At 41.9% G+C, this 18,591-nt stretch overlaps 2 protein-coding genes and 1 pseudogene across 2 annotated transcripts; 1 reads left to right on the top strand and 2 right to left on the bottom strand.

Moving 5' to 3' along the window:
• Positions 1-534: 534 nt before the first annotated feature.
• Positions 535-8,950, bottom strand: kif3b (kinesin family member 3B). Its single transcript, XM_086159561.1, has 9 exons — positions 8,831-8,950; positions 6,729-8,212; positions 5,723-5,824; positions 3,936-4,058; positions 3,668-3,786; positions 3,275-3,391; positions 2,262-2,367; positions 1,290-1,501; positions 535-761 (listed from the first exon to the last, which is right to left on the bottom strand). The coding sequence occupies exons 2-9, from the start codon at positions 8,115-8,117 to the stop codon at positions 656-658; spliced, it is 2,274 nt and encodes a 757-aa protein (XP_086015687.1). The 5' UTR covers positions 8,118-8,212; positions 8,831-8,950; the 3' UTR covers positions 535-655.
• LOC147227404 (dynein axonemal assembly factor 11-like) lies at positions 8,864-11,471 on the top strand (annotated as a pseudogene).
• pofut1 (protein O-fucosyltransferase 1) lies at positions 9,374-17,686 on the bottom strand. The gene is made up of 7 exons (XM_086159929.1): positions 17,503-17,686; positions 16,750-16,871; positions 15,554-15,736; positions 15,064-15,176; positions 14,406-14,598; positions 13,643-13,885; positions 9,374-12,704 (listed from the first exon to the last, which is right to left on the bottom strand). The coding sequence occupies exons 1-7, from the start codon at positions 17,654-17,656 to the stop codon at positions 12,510-12,512; spliced, it is 1,203 nt and encodes a 400-aa protein (XP_086016055.1). The 5' UTR covers positions 17,657-17,686; the 3' UTR covers positions 9,374-12,509.
• Between the last annotated feature and the right edge of the window lie 905 nt (positions 17,687-18,591).

Here is an 18,591-nt window from a genome sequence, read left to right as displayed (position 1 = left end):
CCTGCAGACCACATGCATCCCATCTGTCGTGCAGCGTCTCCAGTGTCATTGTGCCAACAGTTCATCAGGTCACCTGCAGCGGACTCAAAAGTCAGTTCGTCATCCAGTTTTATCATAAGAACTGGTTGTCAGCAGGTGGCCAGCCCAACATGATTCCTGCACTATGGTTTCACTACAACTGAGAGATGCAGGATGTTTGAACCAAGCATTTCACTACCATATCTCCAGTCATGAAGAGACAGCGCATTTTAAGAAAGCAAAATAATCAGGATTCAGTAAACGCATGAAGACATCCCACAGGAACTAAGTCCACTCGAGAATCTCAAACACACACACACACGCACGCACGCACGCACGCACGCACGCACGCACGCACGCACGCACGCACACGCACACGCACACGCACACGCATGCACACGATACTGCATTCCATCAGCAACGGATCCTGCCTTCACCCTTTTCTGTACATTAAGAAGTTTACAAACTGCATGACATCATGGCTCTGCCAAGCAAAAGGAAGGAAGGGAGGGAAGGAGGCTCCAGATCTCCATCAGGGTGAGGGGCTTCAGTCATCATCAGACATAGTGGTATGGTGTCTGTCACTCTGTGCCTGGCGAGGTGAGTAGCAGTGCAGCATGGGGGTTGGTAGAAGCAGTCATTTGGGTACCAGGCCACGGGACTGAGGGTAAAGCAGGGACACTGGGCTGGAGGGGCTGTATGAAGAAGTAGGGGTGCTCGACTTCTTGCCTGTTCTGGGTCGACTGCAAGACAAGAACACACCACTTTCAAAAAGACTGCATTTGACTAAATCTTATTTGGGAGTAATATTACAAGTGGCCTGACTGAAACCTGTGCTAATAGTGATGTTAGCAAATTAGTTAGTTATTCCATAATCAACACACAGCTGAGATTCTTATATACATAATTGGTATTAAGCTGCTTCCTGTTTTATTTTGGTTTTAGACAGCTGCCAAGACTGCAGATGCATATTAAGTGGGTGTTGGGAAGATGTTGAAATTTGGTTATTTACCAAACTTAAAATGAATGCCAACTTTCATTATCCTAACTAAATTTCATCAATGGGGTTCGATGTCTCAGCATAAGTCCAGTCAAATATAGTAATAATAGTCCAGTTATGGTATAAACATCACTGGTGTCCAGACTTTCCGTGGTTTATCTGACAAGCTTACTGGTACTGACAAATCCTTGATGTGTCAGGCTGACAATCAATCAGACTGCAGGCATTATATCTTTAAAAATAGTTTGAGGGGAGACAGTGTTGAACTGACCCAGACTTGGGCTTCTTGAGGCTTCCGCTGGCACTGGCCGGGGGGATTGGTCCCAGGCTGCTGTGGAATCCTGAGGCATCTACCTGGATCTCCTCCTCGTCCCTAAGAGCATCCTCTAAAGCTGCTGCCACCTTTGGGGCGATGACTGGCTCCTGATACTCTTTGGTGGTCCGTGCTGGCAGGTCCAGCTCCAGCATCAGGATGTTCTCAGCCTGGCAAGACAAAACACACACACACACACATGCACGCACGCACACACACACACAGATGCGCACACATTACACACTGCCCGAATCAGGGGCATTAAATATTGTTTGAGTTGACTGTGTTTCTGGTTCACAGCAGCTCACTTCACAGCTGCTGGTTTTGTTTGTCAGCGAGCAGAAGGAGGATAAAACTATGGTTAGAGAAGTGTCTGTTTGTGCTGTTTAAATAGTTCTTGGCCTTAACCTTTTATACAGCTGGTATTTTTCATTTTGATTTCTCAATGATTTACTGAGCAATAAAAGGTTAAATGTCAATTGAAAATGTCAATTAATCTGCTGCAGGAAAAAAAATTAATAAGTGAATGAGGATAGTAACTAAGAAAGATACACATTGTCAAATATTGGAAAATAAAGTTTTTTTTTAAAAAATGACTCATGTTGAATAATAATAATAATAGTAATAATGTATTTATGCCCGTGGGGAAATTTGTTCTCTGCAATTAAGCCATCATGGATGAACTATGAGTAGTAGGCATGCCATCCACCAGCGCCAGGGGAACAGTTTGGGGTTCAGTGTCTTGCACAACACTTTGACACACACACACAGGAATTGAACCAGGAATGTTTAGTTCCAAAGACAATTGCTCTGCCTCCTGCCACGCCGCCCCCCATAAACACAGGGAATATACAGTAAGGTAATACATGTCATTACACACTGATATTCGACATGTTTTGAAAGGAAAGTAACTAAAGAAATGCATCTTACTTTGTATCTCATGTCCGATCTGATCATCATGGCCATGCGAGCATGGTGACTGAGAGGCCTCCTGTATCCCACCGCAGAGAGAGGCCTGCTCATCATTTGGTGGTCACTGGAAAAGTGCGCACATACACACAGTGCTATTTAACCGTAAAGTTACAGGTAGCTGACGTGTAATTTATGAGGTCCTTGACTCAAGACCCAAGGAGAGTAGAGCCCGTCATAACTTGCTTTGTCCAGCTCAAGGGCAAATGCAGTTCAACTAGACCACCAATTACTGAAATGATCCGACAACTTGGGGGTGGGGAATGGGGTCCAAATCCAATAAATCAGATTTAAGTGTTTGCTGATAGGAGATCTTTCCAGCATCAAATGTTGAAAACTATAATTAATGTGAGGGGGTGTCAAAGCTGATCAGATGCTGCTGTTCTAGATGAGTGTTGCCGACTGGAAGGACAGTCCCCCACCCCCCTTGTCCTGTCTCAAGGTAATGTTAATATAATGCCCCTCCTGACATAATGTGTCAGTAAAGTCAGTTACGGTCCCCAGTAACCTACTGAGAACCATGGAGGCCTTCTTCCCATGTATAAATCTGCACAATTTCCATCAGCCATTAGTAATCTGTATATCATCCGAATCAGTGTTAAAAGGCCTGTGCAGTTGGCCACACAGGTGACAAAATATAAACATGTTAACAGTTGGTGTTGGGTGTCAAATCAGTCATTGAAGAAGTTGTCCACTGGGATTTCTCTGGTTTAAGATAGTTGAAAACAGAACGGATTATGTGGAACATAAGAATGAAGTAAGCCAGGACAGAGTTCTGTTAATAACCTGTAATGATCTAAACAAATGATTCATTTTTCCTCTCCTTTAAGGATTTTGACAAAGTGCAGCTGTCTTATATTGAAATATTCAAGGAAAAGCAGAAGAGGCTTGAAACTATGACTTGTACTTGAGCAGGAGGAAAGCTGCCTGGTAACCATTGAGACAACTAAAGAGAAATGAACATTGTGACTTACTCCTCAATACGTGTGATGAGTTTTGTTTTCCAGCATTCATCCTCTTCATCAAAATAAGCTCTGTTGACTATTTTGTTCTTCTCCTCTGACGGAATGAAGTTCTCAATGATAAGATGTCTAAAAGCAGAAGGAGAGCCATGTAGTAGACACACATAGAAAACATAATTACAAAACCAACCATTCTGTTTAGGATCTCATTCTTATGCGTCTTTCTCTTGTTGTGTGCGCATGTATATTTTACACTGAAGCAAATCGACTGTTTCAGATATAGCTGCGGATTCTTGAAAATGTTTAAGGGCTGACAGAACAAGTGTCGAATATTAATGTTCACTTAATGGCATCAGGTAAAGTGCAATGATTGGCCTTGACTAAGACAGACTTGGGACTCCTTACTTGAGTTTTAGGTCCCTGGTGAGCTCATTCTGAATCTGCTCCAGCTCCTGACGCTCGTTGATATGTGCCTCCTGGATATCCTGAATTTCTGCCTTCACTGCCTGCAGCTTGGCAAACAGCTAGAGGACAGAGATCAGGGTTACGACTGTGGGAAGGAATTTGCATTTGTAAGTCATTAAGAACAATGTACTGTCCAAACCAAAGAGTCGGATGGAAATATTACATGGAATGCCTGACCTACCTGCTAAAATTAAAGGCATGCTTTTACCTTTTTTAGCTTCTTTGTCTTTATGTCGACCTCCTGCTGAAGGGAACTGTAGGTCTCCTTCAACTCCAAAGTCTCCTCATCTCGACTCTCCATCTGCTGCTGCATCTCTCGCTCTCTCCGTTTCTACAAACATCAGCGCATCCAACCTTTATCGTCTGACTGCTGTGCCACAAGTATAACAAGACTGACACTTGTCTCTCTTTTGGTTAAAAAAGTGAAGGACGAGGATCTTTATTCTGAGGAGATGTTGTAATGTTTATAATCAAATAGGTCCTAAGGTGAGAACAGATGAACAATAGGGAATTAACTTCTGAAACCAAACATCCACAGCCTGGTGGTGGTCTGTGCAGTATATGGGATGCACAACCATGAAAGCTTGTGTGGAACTGCAGATGATTGTGAAACAAGCATCACAGCAGCCCGTTAACAGGTTGTAGGCTTTTCAAACAACGGGGCTTCCATTGCTCTTGAAACAGAATGTTCTTCTTCAATGATTTTATATTCAACTTCTCTGTATGAACTGATAAGTAATTGTACTAGTATTGAAATTGTCGACGTGCTGATTTAGGTTTTTTTCTGTGTCATCTAAAAACAGTTCACAAGCAAATTAACTAGTGCATTTGCATACCGTGTATAAAGTGATTTGGTTTTTTTATATGGACAAGATTATAGTAGAAACAAAGAGCTATAATTTGCTCTGAAGGAGCACTTTTCTCTTGTCTCATTTGATATGCTGTCACTAAAAACACGTCACATATTGATTGCATAAATTCACATTTCCAATCTGAAAATACTGCAAGAGAAAACTGCAAAGTGTTTAATTTTTTTAAACTCTTATCTGTCATTCAGGAGCAATAGGCCTTCCAGTGTTTAACTTTCATTCAAGTGGACAAGTTTTTGTTCGTCTTTATGTATCAGTGTAGTGAAAGCTCTAAAGTGATATCATAGCTGATGAATGTCAGTCAAGCAGATTAATTACTCTGTCATCACTCAGATACAATTGTCAACACAGCAGTGATTTAAATCAAAATAACTTTTTTTCAAAGGATTCTGAATAAGCTTTTCAGGCTGCAGAATAAAGCAATCAGTCCAACTAAATGGAGGGCAGTTTTTCAACTGCCAGTTAAACTAATTGTCAGGAGGGTCTGTGTAAGTCTAAATTATGAAGGTTGTTATATTCTTGCAGCAGACATTGCTTTTTAACGTATGAATAACCTTATCCTTATCATGTAACGACAGTGATTTCTTTTTTCTACATCTGTAATGCTGTTGTGATTATCTATTTGATATCTCTTCCGTATTGTGTTGTGCACTTTTTATCGCCTTGACTTGAGAAAATGAATACTGAATACTCTATGCCAAATAACTTTTGGAAATTAAAGGGAAAAAATCTTTTGGTTTGATTTAATGTCATTGTGCTGACAACGCTGGTGTTGCAATTTATGGGCAAGCAAATAACAACTCATGCTGGCTATTTTTAATTCTTGTGCTGAATGCTTTTCATCTCAAATGTAATTTTCAGAACATGTGACATTAACACAATTACTATTATTGCATTAACAGTTGATAACTGTATAGATTAAGCAGGCACTTAGAGTAATTAGTTCTCTGAAACATCTGAACAAAGGAGCCAATTGTGGGATAACAGTTATGATCCGATTTGAAGTTGCTGAATTGGACATGAGAATGTTGGATCAGGACATTTTGAAGTTAACCCAGCTTTCCTGTCACTGGTGCTCATAACTTTTTTGCTATGAATCATTTTTTCAGGTGATGTCATATCCTACCTGCTCAGCTATTTCCTGCCGCTTCTGCTCCAGCATCCTCTGTTGCTCATTAGTATGATCCACAATGTTCTTGCCCCCCACTAGCAGCTTACTCTCCATAGACTGGCAAGAGGAGAAAGTGAGGAAACAAATTAAATCACCTGTAGCACAAGTCTCAAATATTCCTGACCAGCTAACTGCACGAGTCACAATACTGACCAGGAGAACATTGAGGACATGGAGTTTGAGACAGCATTCAGAAACCAATTCATCTATCCTTTTAATGAAGATATTAATTTAATAAATCAAAATCTGCTTAACAAATGTCCAAGAAGCCAACTAAAAATAATTTTCATATTACCTAAATATTATCAGGACATTACCTAAGTAAAAGTAAAGTACCAAAGTAAAAGTGGCAAAAATTATCTAAAAATCTGCTCATTGAGCACATACATTTTATCTCTTTTGATCTAAATAAGCACTCATTTAAAAAATTAAAAAATGCTAATCTAATTATCCATCCAGCCACTGTGAACCATTTAGTCCTACACTTGGGAGGATGGGGAATGTTGGAACCTATCCCAGCTGTTATTGTGCAAGGGGTGGGGTACACCGTGGCCCGGTTGCCACTCAATCACAGGGCCACATGTAGAGACAAACAACCATTCACACTCTCATTCATATACTAGGGCACTTTTCCCATTTTTCTCCCTATCAACCTTCTGAATGTTTTTGGACTGTGGGAGGAAACCAGCGAACCTGGAGAAACCTCACGCAGACACGGGGAGAGAATGAAAATCTCACATAGGAAGGTCCAGTTGAAAACAACCAAGAGTCCTTTGTGTTGTGAGACAGAAGCGCAAACCACTGCGCGACCCCAATTGTGTTTTGTATCTGAAGGATTTTTCTATGACGCAAATATTGTTTCATATGATGTGAAACTTGGTTCTTCAATCCATGATCTCTTTGCTCTTGTAACATAATGAACTTCTAAAATTGAGCTTATCAATTAAAGCCTTCTTCTTACCTTCACTTTAGCCGCAAGCATATCTCCAGCCTCACGCTCCCTCCTCAAGTCTTCCATTTTTCTCTCTTTCTCTTTAAGGAGGCGAGCCCTCTCCTCAGCCACAAGACTGCGATCCTCCATGATGGCCCTCCTCTCCCCCTCTAGCTTCTCTTGTTGCTCCCGCCAGTCGTCCCCATCCTCTTCATCATCTTCGGTCTCACCTTCATCCAGGTCCTCGCCATCGCTCCCCTCTCCAGCTCGCCTCCGTCTCCTCCTCTTTTTCTTCCCTGAGCGTTTCTGCAGCTGTGCCTTAAGCCTCGCGATCTCCTCCTGAAACTCACGGAGCAAGGCGTCCTTGGGGTCCTCGTTGATGCGGGGTTTGTTCTTGATGTTCTTAGCCCTGTTTGAGTAGCGCAGTGTCGTCAATGTCTCCTCTACATTGTAGGACGCTGGGCCAATGTTAGCCACCATGACAGTGCGAGCGTTTCCCCCAAGGGAATCCTGCAGCAGACGGGTGAGTTTAGAGTCTCTGTAAGGGATGTGACTGCTTCTGCCATCCACCAGTGCTGAGATGACGTTCCCCAGAGCAGAGAGCGACAGATTAATCTTGGTGGCTTCCTTCAGCCGCTCACCTTGAGCACCTGTCTTGGTCTGCCTCTCGCTGCCAGCTAAATCTACCAGGTTCAGTTTGCCCACTCTGATATGATTCTCGCCATCCACCCCCAACTCGCTGCACTCAACCGTGATTACAAAGATGGCATGGGAGCGTGAACTGTGCTCATTCATGTTTGTGGCACCAACTGAGCGATTCTGGTTGCCTACTTTCATGACATGTTCAATCTCCTGCACGCTCTTGGTAACGAACGATGAGAGGTCTTTGACATACACACCGGTGTCCGGCCTCTCCCTGAGCTCAAGGCGAAGTGACTGATCCTTGGAGAGCAAGTCTCTGATCTCCTCCTGGTAAATCTCGAGGTAAGACGCTCTTACCAGGTACTGCTGGTTCTGGGAGCGGGAAATGTGAGTAAAAATATGGTCAAAAGAATTGGGGATGACTCCTCGTCTCTCTGGGTCATTTCTTATGCCCTCCATTGTGTAAGTCTTCCCTGTGCCTGTTTGTCCATAGGCAAAGATGGTCCCATTAAACCCCGTCAAAACTGAATCCACCAGGGGCCTGAAGGTTTCATCGTAAAGATCTATTTGTTTGGAGTTCCAGTCATAAACCGCATCAAAAGTGAAGACCTTTGGGGGGTCACTGGCTGAAGCATCCCTAGGGTTCCTAACAATAATTTGTCCCAATTTGACATCAACAGAGACCATCCTCTCGAACTTGGCAGCCCGCTCTTTCTCATTCATGGGTCGACAACGGACCACCACCTTTACCAACTCAGAACTCTTGCTTTTCAACATGTTGTCAAGCAGCCGCTGCCTCACACTGCTCTGTATCTGTACTCTAGGTGGAACCACTGCAGCAATTTTCCAGAATAAAATTTCCACATCAGAACCTGTTGAAAAACACAAAACCAAGCATCAGTGGCAATCTGTATTATGACACACAGACATATAAATTGTATCTTTCAAATTCAGTTTGTCACATTCATCTGACATGTTTCAACTTGTTCCAGGATACTGAAGATGTCTGTCTGAAACCCTGGTGTTCGATTACGTCGACATATTAAATCATTTCATAGACAAATATCGTAATGTATGGACCTTATGGTTTCTCTTGGTAGATCGGGAAAATAAAAACACTGCGAGCGATATTTCGACACATTTCTCGCTGCCTGCAAGAAAGAATGTATAATAGCGTTACCAGTTAGTGCTACCGACCAGTGCCACCAAAATTAGCTTACTATATTTAGCCCGTTAAACCGGCCATTATAAAGTGCTAGGTAGATTAATCCTTTAACGTTGGACCTTGACGCTGTGGGGTGACAAACTCTCTTAGGCAACTGCCGGTATTCGTGATCCGCGTTAAATTCACTTAAAATAAATTCGTGGGTAAAGGCTCAGCTAACGGGCGCTAGCTTATACAAACTGCATCCCATGACGACACGACATAACCGGCCTAGCAACGGCAAACACATTGGTTTCCGAAGCTACGACGGTGATAGCAGTGTTACCTGTCGAGTAGCAAGGGCACAGATGAATCGACCATGTCGACAGACAAAAACGAAGATGATAAGATCCTTAGACGTTTTTCAATAACGACATCGCCGTACATCACAGGCGTGGCATCGTCCTTATTAAGTCAAGTTGCGAACATTAAGCCGCACCAGAACTCCCGGTCAGCCGTTAGCCACCGCTCACCGCAAACCGTGACGGAGTTGCCAGATTCTGTATCCATAATCCCCCTCTCTCTCTCTCGCTCTCTCTCACACTCTCTCTCTCTCACACACACACACACATATGTAAGGAACACTTGAAAATAACCCCCTCCCGAAACGTGTGTATCTTGGTCTGGTCTGTATAAAAACCACTTAAAACGTCCCAAATAACAAGCACATGTGTACCTGTGACAATGCCAGGAGGCATTCCCATGGACGATGGACAAGCATTCAACGTGTTTTCATATATCTGGCAACCATGTCAGGCTCGCAAGACATCGTATCAGCTGATTCTCGCAGCCAAGATACCAGAGGGGGATAAAGAGGCGGAGGCTGCTGTCTATTTAAAATATCACTTTATTGATTAAGGTCGTACTAGAAAATGTGATGAAATCCTGCTTCCATACAATCCAAAATTCATTCAACGCAACCGGCACTGCAAAATAACTCATTCACAGAAAATGTCCATCATACATTGTCTACATAATCCTTGAATTCTGTTCCTTTTATCAGTTAGTCTGTTTTTTTCTGGGCTCATAAATTCGTCAGTCAGAGGATTTTTTTTTTTACCCAAAATGAAATTTGTACAGAAAAGAGTTGTGACATATATGGCACTTTTTCATCAAACCCATGTTTGTCTATGGGACACATTCAATGAATGTGTTGACTGGAAGTATCTGAGTGAGGCACAGAGTGATGGCTCACATTGAAAGGAGAAGTTAAGATATTACATGGAATGTTGGGGGGAGATCTTGAGGGTAAGCTGTGATGTCACTATGAATGAGCGCCGCACTGAGAGAAGGGGAACTGTGCTGAGAGCACGTTTCATGTTAAAAAGGAAAGTATGCAGCTCGGAAAGCCATTACATCACTGGAAAGTTATGATATCACATGGAGCCCGGGGGAAGGAAATTGTGTACATGGTGAAAAGGGAAGCACATTATGAACGGAAAAGGCAATCAAGAAGTGTGTGTGGAATCTGATGTCACATAGGAAGCTGTACAGGGTATTCTATGATGTTAGTAGACCACTGGACTAAGAAAGAGGCAGTAAGTCTCTTGATGCCAACTGACTTAAGATATAATAGCAACATACAAGTCAACGATGTTACTTTAAATAGTCTGTGCACTAGTGTGTCACAGTAATGTGACACTGCTGTGAAAAAAAAAAAAGAAAAAAGTATAACTGTGGAAACGTCAGCAAATCCCTACTCATTTCAACCAATTATACCTTGACCTCCACCCATCAATTATCAGTAGAATTGATCAGAGGGTAGATGAGTTTAATTCCACTAATTTGGATTGGCAGAGGTAGGTGACATGAGGCATCCGGAGATGTAAAAGTAGGTTAGAGAATCCCAGAGGAGTTGGTGGGAGAGTCACTGTTTCTTTAGCAACACCTGGCTGCCACCATCGAGGAAAAATTATGATCATCACAGAAAACATAGTTCGCCAGCAAGGCCCTGGACGAAATTTCTCTGCACCAGCAGAACATAAAGATCGGGCACATTGATTGGTGATGTAGGGTCCTTATGATCCTCTACCTGCAGAGCAATCTCATTCCCAAGATTGAAATTCTGGGTCACCTTAAGAAGCTGGAGTACTTGAATCTGGCCATGAACAACATTGAAAACCTTGACGTCTATGAGAAGCATTCAGAAGCTAGCTTTAACAGTGAACTTTGTGGAGAACCTGAGGAATAACATCCACCGACAGGAGCGGTTTCTGGTGTATTACCCATATACCCTTTTCAAAGACGACCTTCAGTTTGTGGTTGCTGCTCTACCTTAACTCCAGTCGCTGGATGGGAAAGTTATAAGCTGATCAGAGAAGACTGGAGCCTCACGAGGTTTGGAAGAAGTAAGGAAGCAGATTTTGGAGCACGAGGAGGAATATCTGAGGAGAGCAAGGAGGCACTGAGGAAGCAGGTGGGAAAGGAAGGGGGGCAGCAAAGAACAATGGTTGCTGTTCAAGGCCAGAGGAGGAAAAGGAAAAGTGGCAGGATGAGAAGCAGCAGGGGAAGGATTTCTGGGAAACCCCTTGTTCATTCATCCCTGGATCAACTCGAGACCCACCGCCATCTGGAGCAGAGGAGCGGTCAAGAGAAGGAGAGAGAGAGAAAAAGCCAAAGATCAAGAGGACCCTGATTGCAGCTGATGGACGAGTAATTTATGAGCCAAAGGTCAAGCTTTGTCTGACTGAAGACGAGAGGACAGATGGACACATCCCTGAAAGATGTGGATGTTGAGCCAACATTTGTACAGGTGACGGTCAGAAGACAGATTTTTCAGATGGTCCTGCCAGCTGAAGTGAAGCTTGAAAGCTCAGGGATTCCTCACAACAGGACATCTGGTCATCAGCATGACAAGAATTGAAGATGAAATCAAGGTGCAAAAGGAGGCCTTGGTGCTGGGTAGTGGAGGCCAAACCAAGCTTTGAAATAAGGCCTCCAGAAAATGAGTTTTAGATGATTTTGTGTTATTTCAGTTTACTAAATCAGTCAGTTCACATACAAACCACAAGGACTGCCACATGATTGGAAATTGAGGGGTTACATCCTCTCAAAGGTATCAGTCTACTATCGACCTCTTATGGTCAAACAAACATTTAAAAAAAATGCTAAATGTGCACAACTTGAAACAGCCCCTTGATGTATTTTTCCCGTTTTATAATAAACAGTATAAAAATACAATATATATCATTCCTACCACAACACTAGTTAGTGTTAGTTTAAAGCTTATTCAATTTCTTAACCTTAGACAGCTAAACTGGGTGTTCTGTCCTGCTGCAAAACATGCCCTACTTGACTAAACGCTCCAATAACAATGTTAAACTGTAACCCTGGCTTCAGTTTATGATCAATCAAGTGAATATGGATCCTAAATTTTGAGAGTGGATCACCCCAAACTTGAATCCATGCTGATATTCTGTCTCCCACTGGCCTCAAATGCTATTGGTCCAAAAGACTGAGTCAAAGTCTGGTTTTATGCAGCTGTGAAGTGGATGAGCAGGAAGACTAGGAAGGGAATTGGACATGGAAAGTCTACTATATGTATGAGATGTCTGGAATGGAGGGTAAGAGGACAGCAAACAGAAAGGGAGTAAAGAGTAAAGGAAACTGTCAAAAATAGGAGAGATAATGGATGTATGTCTAGTATTAACAGAGACCCCTGTGCACTCAAAACATGGCTGTGTCTGTCAAAAATGTAAGGGAAAGCGGGATTCCCTGAGCGAAGGTAGGCAGAACTTTTAAAAGGGCACATTTTTGCATATTGATGACTTTCGTAACGCCAACTGCTGCAGCATTCTGTTCCATTATCTTAGATTAAAGTGGCACTCTAAAGCTGAATTGTCTGTATCTTTAGCTCTGCACAAACCTAACAAACCACGACGACTAATGAATCTGTTCTGCTTGCACACTGGCCTCCACACGACAGCCTTCTCACAATTATTGTCCAAAGGCAAACAACGTGAAGCTCAGAGTTCTGTTTTATGATGAGCTTTGCGGGTTGCGTCCATGCCAAAAAAGGAGGATGGAAGGCTTCGGACGTCTCGCTCTCTCTTTACGAAGGCAGAAAAGGAGGAGACACAGTTGCCGATGAAATAGTCCGCTTGGCCTAAGATGTACAAATCTAGCTGGGCCGAGTCTGGCTGTAGACTCACCACCTTCACCTGCGGCAGAGGGGAACGCAAACAACACACAGGAAATATAATCTCATATCAGGAAGCGGGTTATAATGAAAGACAATGTAAACCGGTGGTTCTCAACTGTTGGGTTGGGACATAAAAATATGCCCCAGGTTGAACGTGGGGAAAACACATTGGCAGTGAAAAAGTCAATATTACTTTGAAGTCTATGAAGGATATTTTATCCTAAATTTGATTTGCGATTTCACATTAAAAAAAAATCTGGGTTTTGTAAGAAGACCAGATGGGAACCACTTGTTTACAGGAAACAATTTAAAAGATATTAAATTCAGTCCCTTTAACGAAAAATAAAATCTGTTGAACGTAAGAAAGTAAAATATGAAAGTTCAGATCATCTGTTCACATCACAAAGTAACATGTCAATGCCAATGTAAACAAATGAATCTGCTGAATTTATTTTTGAATCACCCTCACATTGAGTCTGATTTCCAATGGTGGGTTTATATCAGGACAAGCCAGTTGCTACAAAGGGAAAAACTGCATCTGCCAGTGACTAGCAGATTCTAGGGTCTTATTGACTTAAAAAGATGAACACAAACACATTTCACAATCTTTAGATGAAATGGAATAAACGTGTGCACACGCGCGCGTCTAAATGAGATTTACTCATGGCAAGTAGTCTATCCTCCTCTGATGACATCACACAGTGGCTTTTCCACATCTTGTCTCTGATTGGTTGTTGTTTTGCCTGTTCCTCTAGCACAGTTAGTTGTAGGATCAGCTCACAGCATTCAACATGTTAAATATCTTTGTGCAATAATAACTGAGGTTTTTGTTATTTACCCCATTTCATGACACTCATACAACTAAATAGTTTTCTGACAGCAGTAACGTTATTATGTACTGATGTAATGAGACAATGCTTCTGAAATGAATGCTCCAAGGAATAATGAATGCCTCACCTTGCCCTTGAAAAGCTTTTCAATGTCCCTGCTGTGGGATTCAGAGTCGGTGGCGATATAGACAGAGCGGGCCGAGGTCTTCTTCACGTACAGCTTGACAGCCCGCTGGATCTCTGCAAGGTCAGGGAGGCACATTGTCATGGTGAGAGGCAGGGCAGTCTGCCGGTTGTAGCCGACACACTGGGGGGAGGCCATGAAGTGAGAGCCTGCTTCACCCGTGTCCAGCATCTTGCAGGCATTTTGCTGCAAATTTGGGGAGACATGTTAAGGAAATTAGTAAATAATGATGACATGAGACTATTTTTGTGCAATTAATGTGTAAACGAAGTTAACTTCTCAGTAGAATTTTAATTACCTTCAATTATATTATGTTGGGGTACAAATGAGAGCTGACACAAAAAATACACGTTGGATTATCAGCATCTAGTATTCATCTGTTAGTTCCTGTCTCTTTGCTTCTATTAGCCACTATAGCCCACCAGCTTTACTCTTTATGTCCCTCTTTCCTCTGTTGCCCTCTTTCAGACATGTTGAGCTATCTGTTAATCACTATTTGTCTTGTGATTGACCCTGTCAGTCATTAATTAGCCGTGGATCACCATCTCCTTACTACATAGTGCAGACCCAGTTGCAGCTATGATTGGCATGATTCAGCTACTTGCTTGCTCATAGCAGGTGCTTAGAAATTGAAAGATGACCAACTGCTGTCAGCGATAACAGCAAAACAGGAGTATATAAAATAATATGATGAGGCTCCTCTCACCCAGTCAATGCCAATTCTCAGGTGAATGGCAACATATGGCCTGATCAGCAGTGCAGCAATCTGTGCCTCTCCCTCCTTCACCATCTTGTGAGACCACACCACATAACGCTGCAGGCCCACATGCTCCTCAGCCACAGGGAAGTGGGCCGGAGCACCTGGCATAGCCAGAACCGGGTGCTCGGAGGCAGGGAACCTGATCCAACAGGGAACATTGGGGAAATATTTAGATGCATTTAGGGATGCATTGGGATGCATTTAGAAACCAATTATTACTTGATACTAAAAGACATTGCTTGATTTGACTGCTCCAGACAATTCACATTATTTTAGTCATAAATAAAATGGTGTGAAATGAGTCACAACAAAAAAAAAACATTTATGAGAAATTCACAATTACTGTAGAAGTTCACAAATATTTTTGTCATTGTTATTTGTTATTATTTTTTTGTTGTCAATATTATTCTTCTACACGAGACCCTCACACTCTCAATCACAAATAAGTTTTAAGTTTGTGTTTTCAGCATTTTTTAAACTGACAGTGTCACCACGACATGTGCTACACCACTGTTTGATATTCTGTGATGAGTATTTGCCTGAAACTACATCCACTGAAGCTGCAGCTCTGCATTGACTGGACCAAATGGAGCCGAGTGCTCACCTCTTCATCCACTGATGCTGATGGAAAGAGCTGAAGGAGAGACCCCCGAACAAAACCGACTTATCAAACTCCACGCCGACGTAATTCCAGAACGGGCCAAACGGGTTCCCATCCTAAGTGAGAAAGTGACTTCATGTCAGGGCTATTAACTGAAAAAAAGTAACTGTATTAACATCTGTATTCAGTAACCAATAGTATATAGATATATACATATTTCAAAACTGCTACAATTAACATAATCCAATTTTTCAAAAAAAAAGTTAATGTATGCATCAAGTTTCCTTCCAAATTTCAAACCATAATCTGACTGTGTGATAAATTTCACATGGTTGAATGTTTCCCAGGCTGAGAGGCAGCCCAGATTTCAATAAAGAAATCCTGGGTTGACAGTCAGTTAGCTATAAGTAACAGGCCTGGGTCTGCAGCAGACAAAGTCCAGGTGCAACTGTTACTCAGTGTAGCTGCAGATCAGCTTCAGCAGAGACCTGACCTTCATTGGGCAGGTCTTCTTGTCGATGCTGCGCTGGGCTGCAGCCTCATAGCAGTAGGCTGACCTCTGTCCGGGGGGCCAGTGTTTGGGGGCGAGTTTGTCCATGAAGGCCTCCAGACTAACCACTCGGTGGAAAGCGGACAGCGCCTCCATCTGGAAGAATTCGCTGTAAGGAACGTGGACCTGAAAGCAACACAGGGTCCAAAAAACTATACATTACTATGACTTTAAGGCAGAGGTGTCAAAATTACAGTCCGCGGGCCTGACCACATTCACAAACAGGTTTAATCCGCCCGCAAATTATTTATTACTATTTATTAAAAATTACTTTTAAATCCATTTAAATGGATTGCAATTTTTCGATGAAGGGAAATGTTCATATTATGCCATGATTTTACCCGTGCAGTCCATTTGAGAAAAGATTCTTCCCCATGTGGCCCCTAAGCTAAAATGAGTTTGACATCCCTGGTTTAAAGGCACTGAAGGAAGTAGAATGTTCCCATCTACCCTCTCTCTATTCATTTAATTTTTAATTATTTCTTTTTTAAACTGTGAACATTTTGGGATCAATACATATCGAATATTTCCACAGTTCATTTAAAAATTGTAACACATGGGTCTGTAGGATTCTGTAACACATCAAATAATTGACCTATTGAGAACAAATAAAACAGTTGTCATTGGTGAATTCAAAATATAATTTAAATATAAGAAAAATATATATAATAAAAATGACTCCTTGTGTAGAACTAAAGCTAATACTGGAACAAAAATATGGCATTCACCTAAAAAGAAAACAAAGTAAAACCAGTGGTCTGGGAGGAGATACACAACAGGGGATTAGGGTGGTCAGTTTTTGAAGTGAACATTTCCAGTTTGATTCCTGGTTCCTCTGTGCCTGTGGAAGTGTTGTTGAGCAAGACACTGAACCCTTAGCACTGTTTCTTAGCTGCCTTCTGCTCATGGTGCATCCATGACTTGCCATATTTCACTGATGTTGTGCTCTAAGTATATGTGTATGTGACTATAAAGGCATTTCTTCTTCTCTTAACAATATGAAATGTTAAGTTGTAATTAGATACAACGATTCTCAAATTTTCATTCAATCTTTTGGTGATATTCCCATTATTTCCTGGTACATTGTGTGGATTTACATCATCAAATACCATTTTTGCTTTTGTGCTCATTGTCCTTACATTGGTGTAGGGGTGTGTGTGATGGCGGTACACAATCCAAGGAGGGACAGCTAGTGTTCGGTTCAACATCTTTGCAAACGCCAGAGAGCCCAGGAAGTGGTCAGCCTGGTTGCCAAAGCGACCTGCACATAGATGGGATGCACTGTAATCTCTTACAATATGTAATGGATATAGCAGTATTTCTTTTGTCTCTCGTGGCCAAGTTGAGTTCCTTACCAATATTCAAACCATTTTCACTTAACGGTTTGAAGTATTTTGAGAATTCCCTTCTGAATTTTTTAAAAGTACGTCAATGATTTGATCATTATAACAGTTTTTTTTTCTTTTTTGTAAAAATGTGAAACCAATTTTAAGAATGTAGCTGCTTTCAAGAGTATTTGTTGATTTCTCAGCTTTGTTTTAGTTTGCATTATGTTTTCACATATGTCAGGTAATTATCACATGTAAGGTTATTGTTCGACTTTTTAGAATCCAAATGAATTTAACACCATTTATTGTTGACGTTCAAGCATTTTTTCTTTGCAATTTTAAATAGTTTCTTGCGTAAACTTGTGATTAATTCAAACGCATTCACTGCCAGCTTTCCATTTTTTTTCCCCACTTTTTAATCCAAATTTTCGGTAATTTGAAGGCTGTTTTTTTCCAAAGATATTTAGAAAATTAAAAAATAAATACGTGTGTATACTCTATTGTTTACCCGGAATGCCTGCGTATATGCGTGTGTGTGTGTTTCACGTCATGGGAGCAGCTTACCCATGCAGGGACAGTACAGCACGTAGCCATTGTCGTCCCACACCAGATCCTCCGCCCATGTTTCGTACGTCAAGAGAAAAAGACAGGTAAGTATTGGAGCCAGGGGAAAAACTACAAACATTCGTCTAGATACCGCCATTGTGATATATGTCATATCCCACCATGCAACGGGGTTCGTCCCGCTTCTTCTTCGATGGTCCTCCAGTGAAGTCAAAAGTCCGTGGTACTTCCGCCTACCGAGGTGGAGCTTATCTTCAAACGTCAGAGGCGGCGCGTAAGTATATGTAAATATATTAAAAAGGTTATGACATTAAAATGTTTATTCTGAGTTTTTTCAGCCATAACATGACAGTAGAGTGCAGTAAAGACATACATGTGAATTAAACTGTGACGTCACACACTTGAATGGTTTAAATTAACGTTTTCAATAGTTCAAACATACATGCAGTCTTAATTTTGATCTGTATTTAGTCATTTTAATGTTTCGAAAAGGTTTTCTTTTTAATATCTCCAATTCTTGAACCTCTAGACCAATTGTAAATATATACTGTATCTTCTTCTTCTCCTTTCGGCTCTTCGCTTCAGGCGTCGCCACAGGGAATCAACCTTCTCCAACCCTATTCTCTGTATCCTCCTCCCTCACACCAACTACCTTCACATCCTCTCTCACAACATCCATAAAGCTTCTCCTTTGTCTTCCTTGAGACCTCCTGCCTGGCAGCTCCAATTCCAGCATCCGCCTGCTAATATATTCACTATCCCTCCTCTGTACATGAGAGAACCACCTCAGTCTGGCTTCTCTGACCTTCTCTCCAAAACATCTAACATGTGTTGTCCCTCTGATGGAATCATTCCTGATCCTATCCATGCTGGTCACTCCTAAAGAGAACCTTAACATTTTCATCTCTGGCTCTGCCTCCTGTCTTTCTGTCATTGTAACAGTTTCTAGGCCATACAGCATCACTGGTCTCATCACTGTATTGTACACCTTTCCTTTCATTCAGGCTGATAGTCCTCTATCACATAGTACCCCTGACACTTTTCTCCACCCATCCCAACCTGCTTGAACCCGTCTCTTTACCTCTTTTC

This window comes from Fistularia commersonii, chromosome 14, assembly GCF_037954325.1.
Source record: "Fistularia commersonii isolate RoL2024-O1a breed Wild chromosome 14, RoL_Fcom_v1.0, whole genome shotgun sequence".
Taxonomy (NCBI): Eukaryota; Metazoa; Chordata; class Actinopteri; order Syngnathiformes; family Fistulariidae; genus Fistularia; species Fistularia commersonii.
This window is presented reverse-complemented; position numbering and strand designations above follow the sequence as displayed.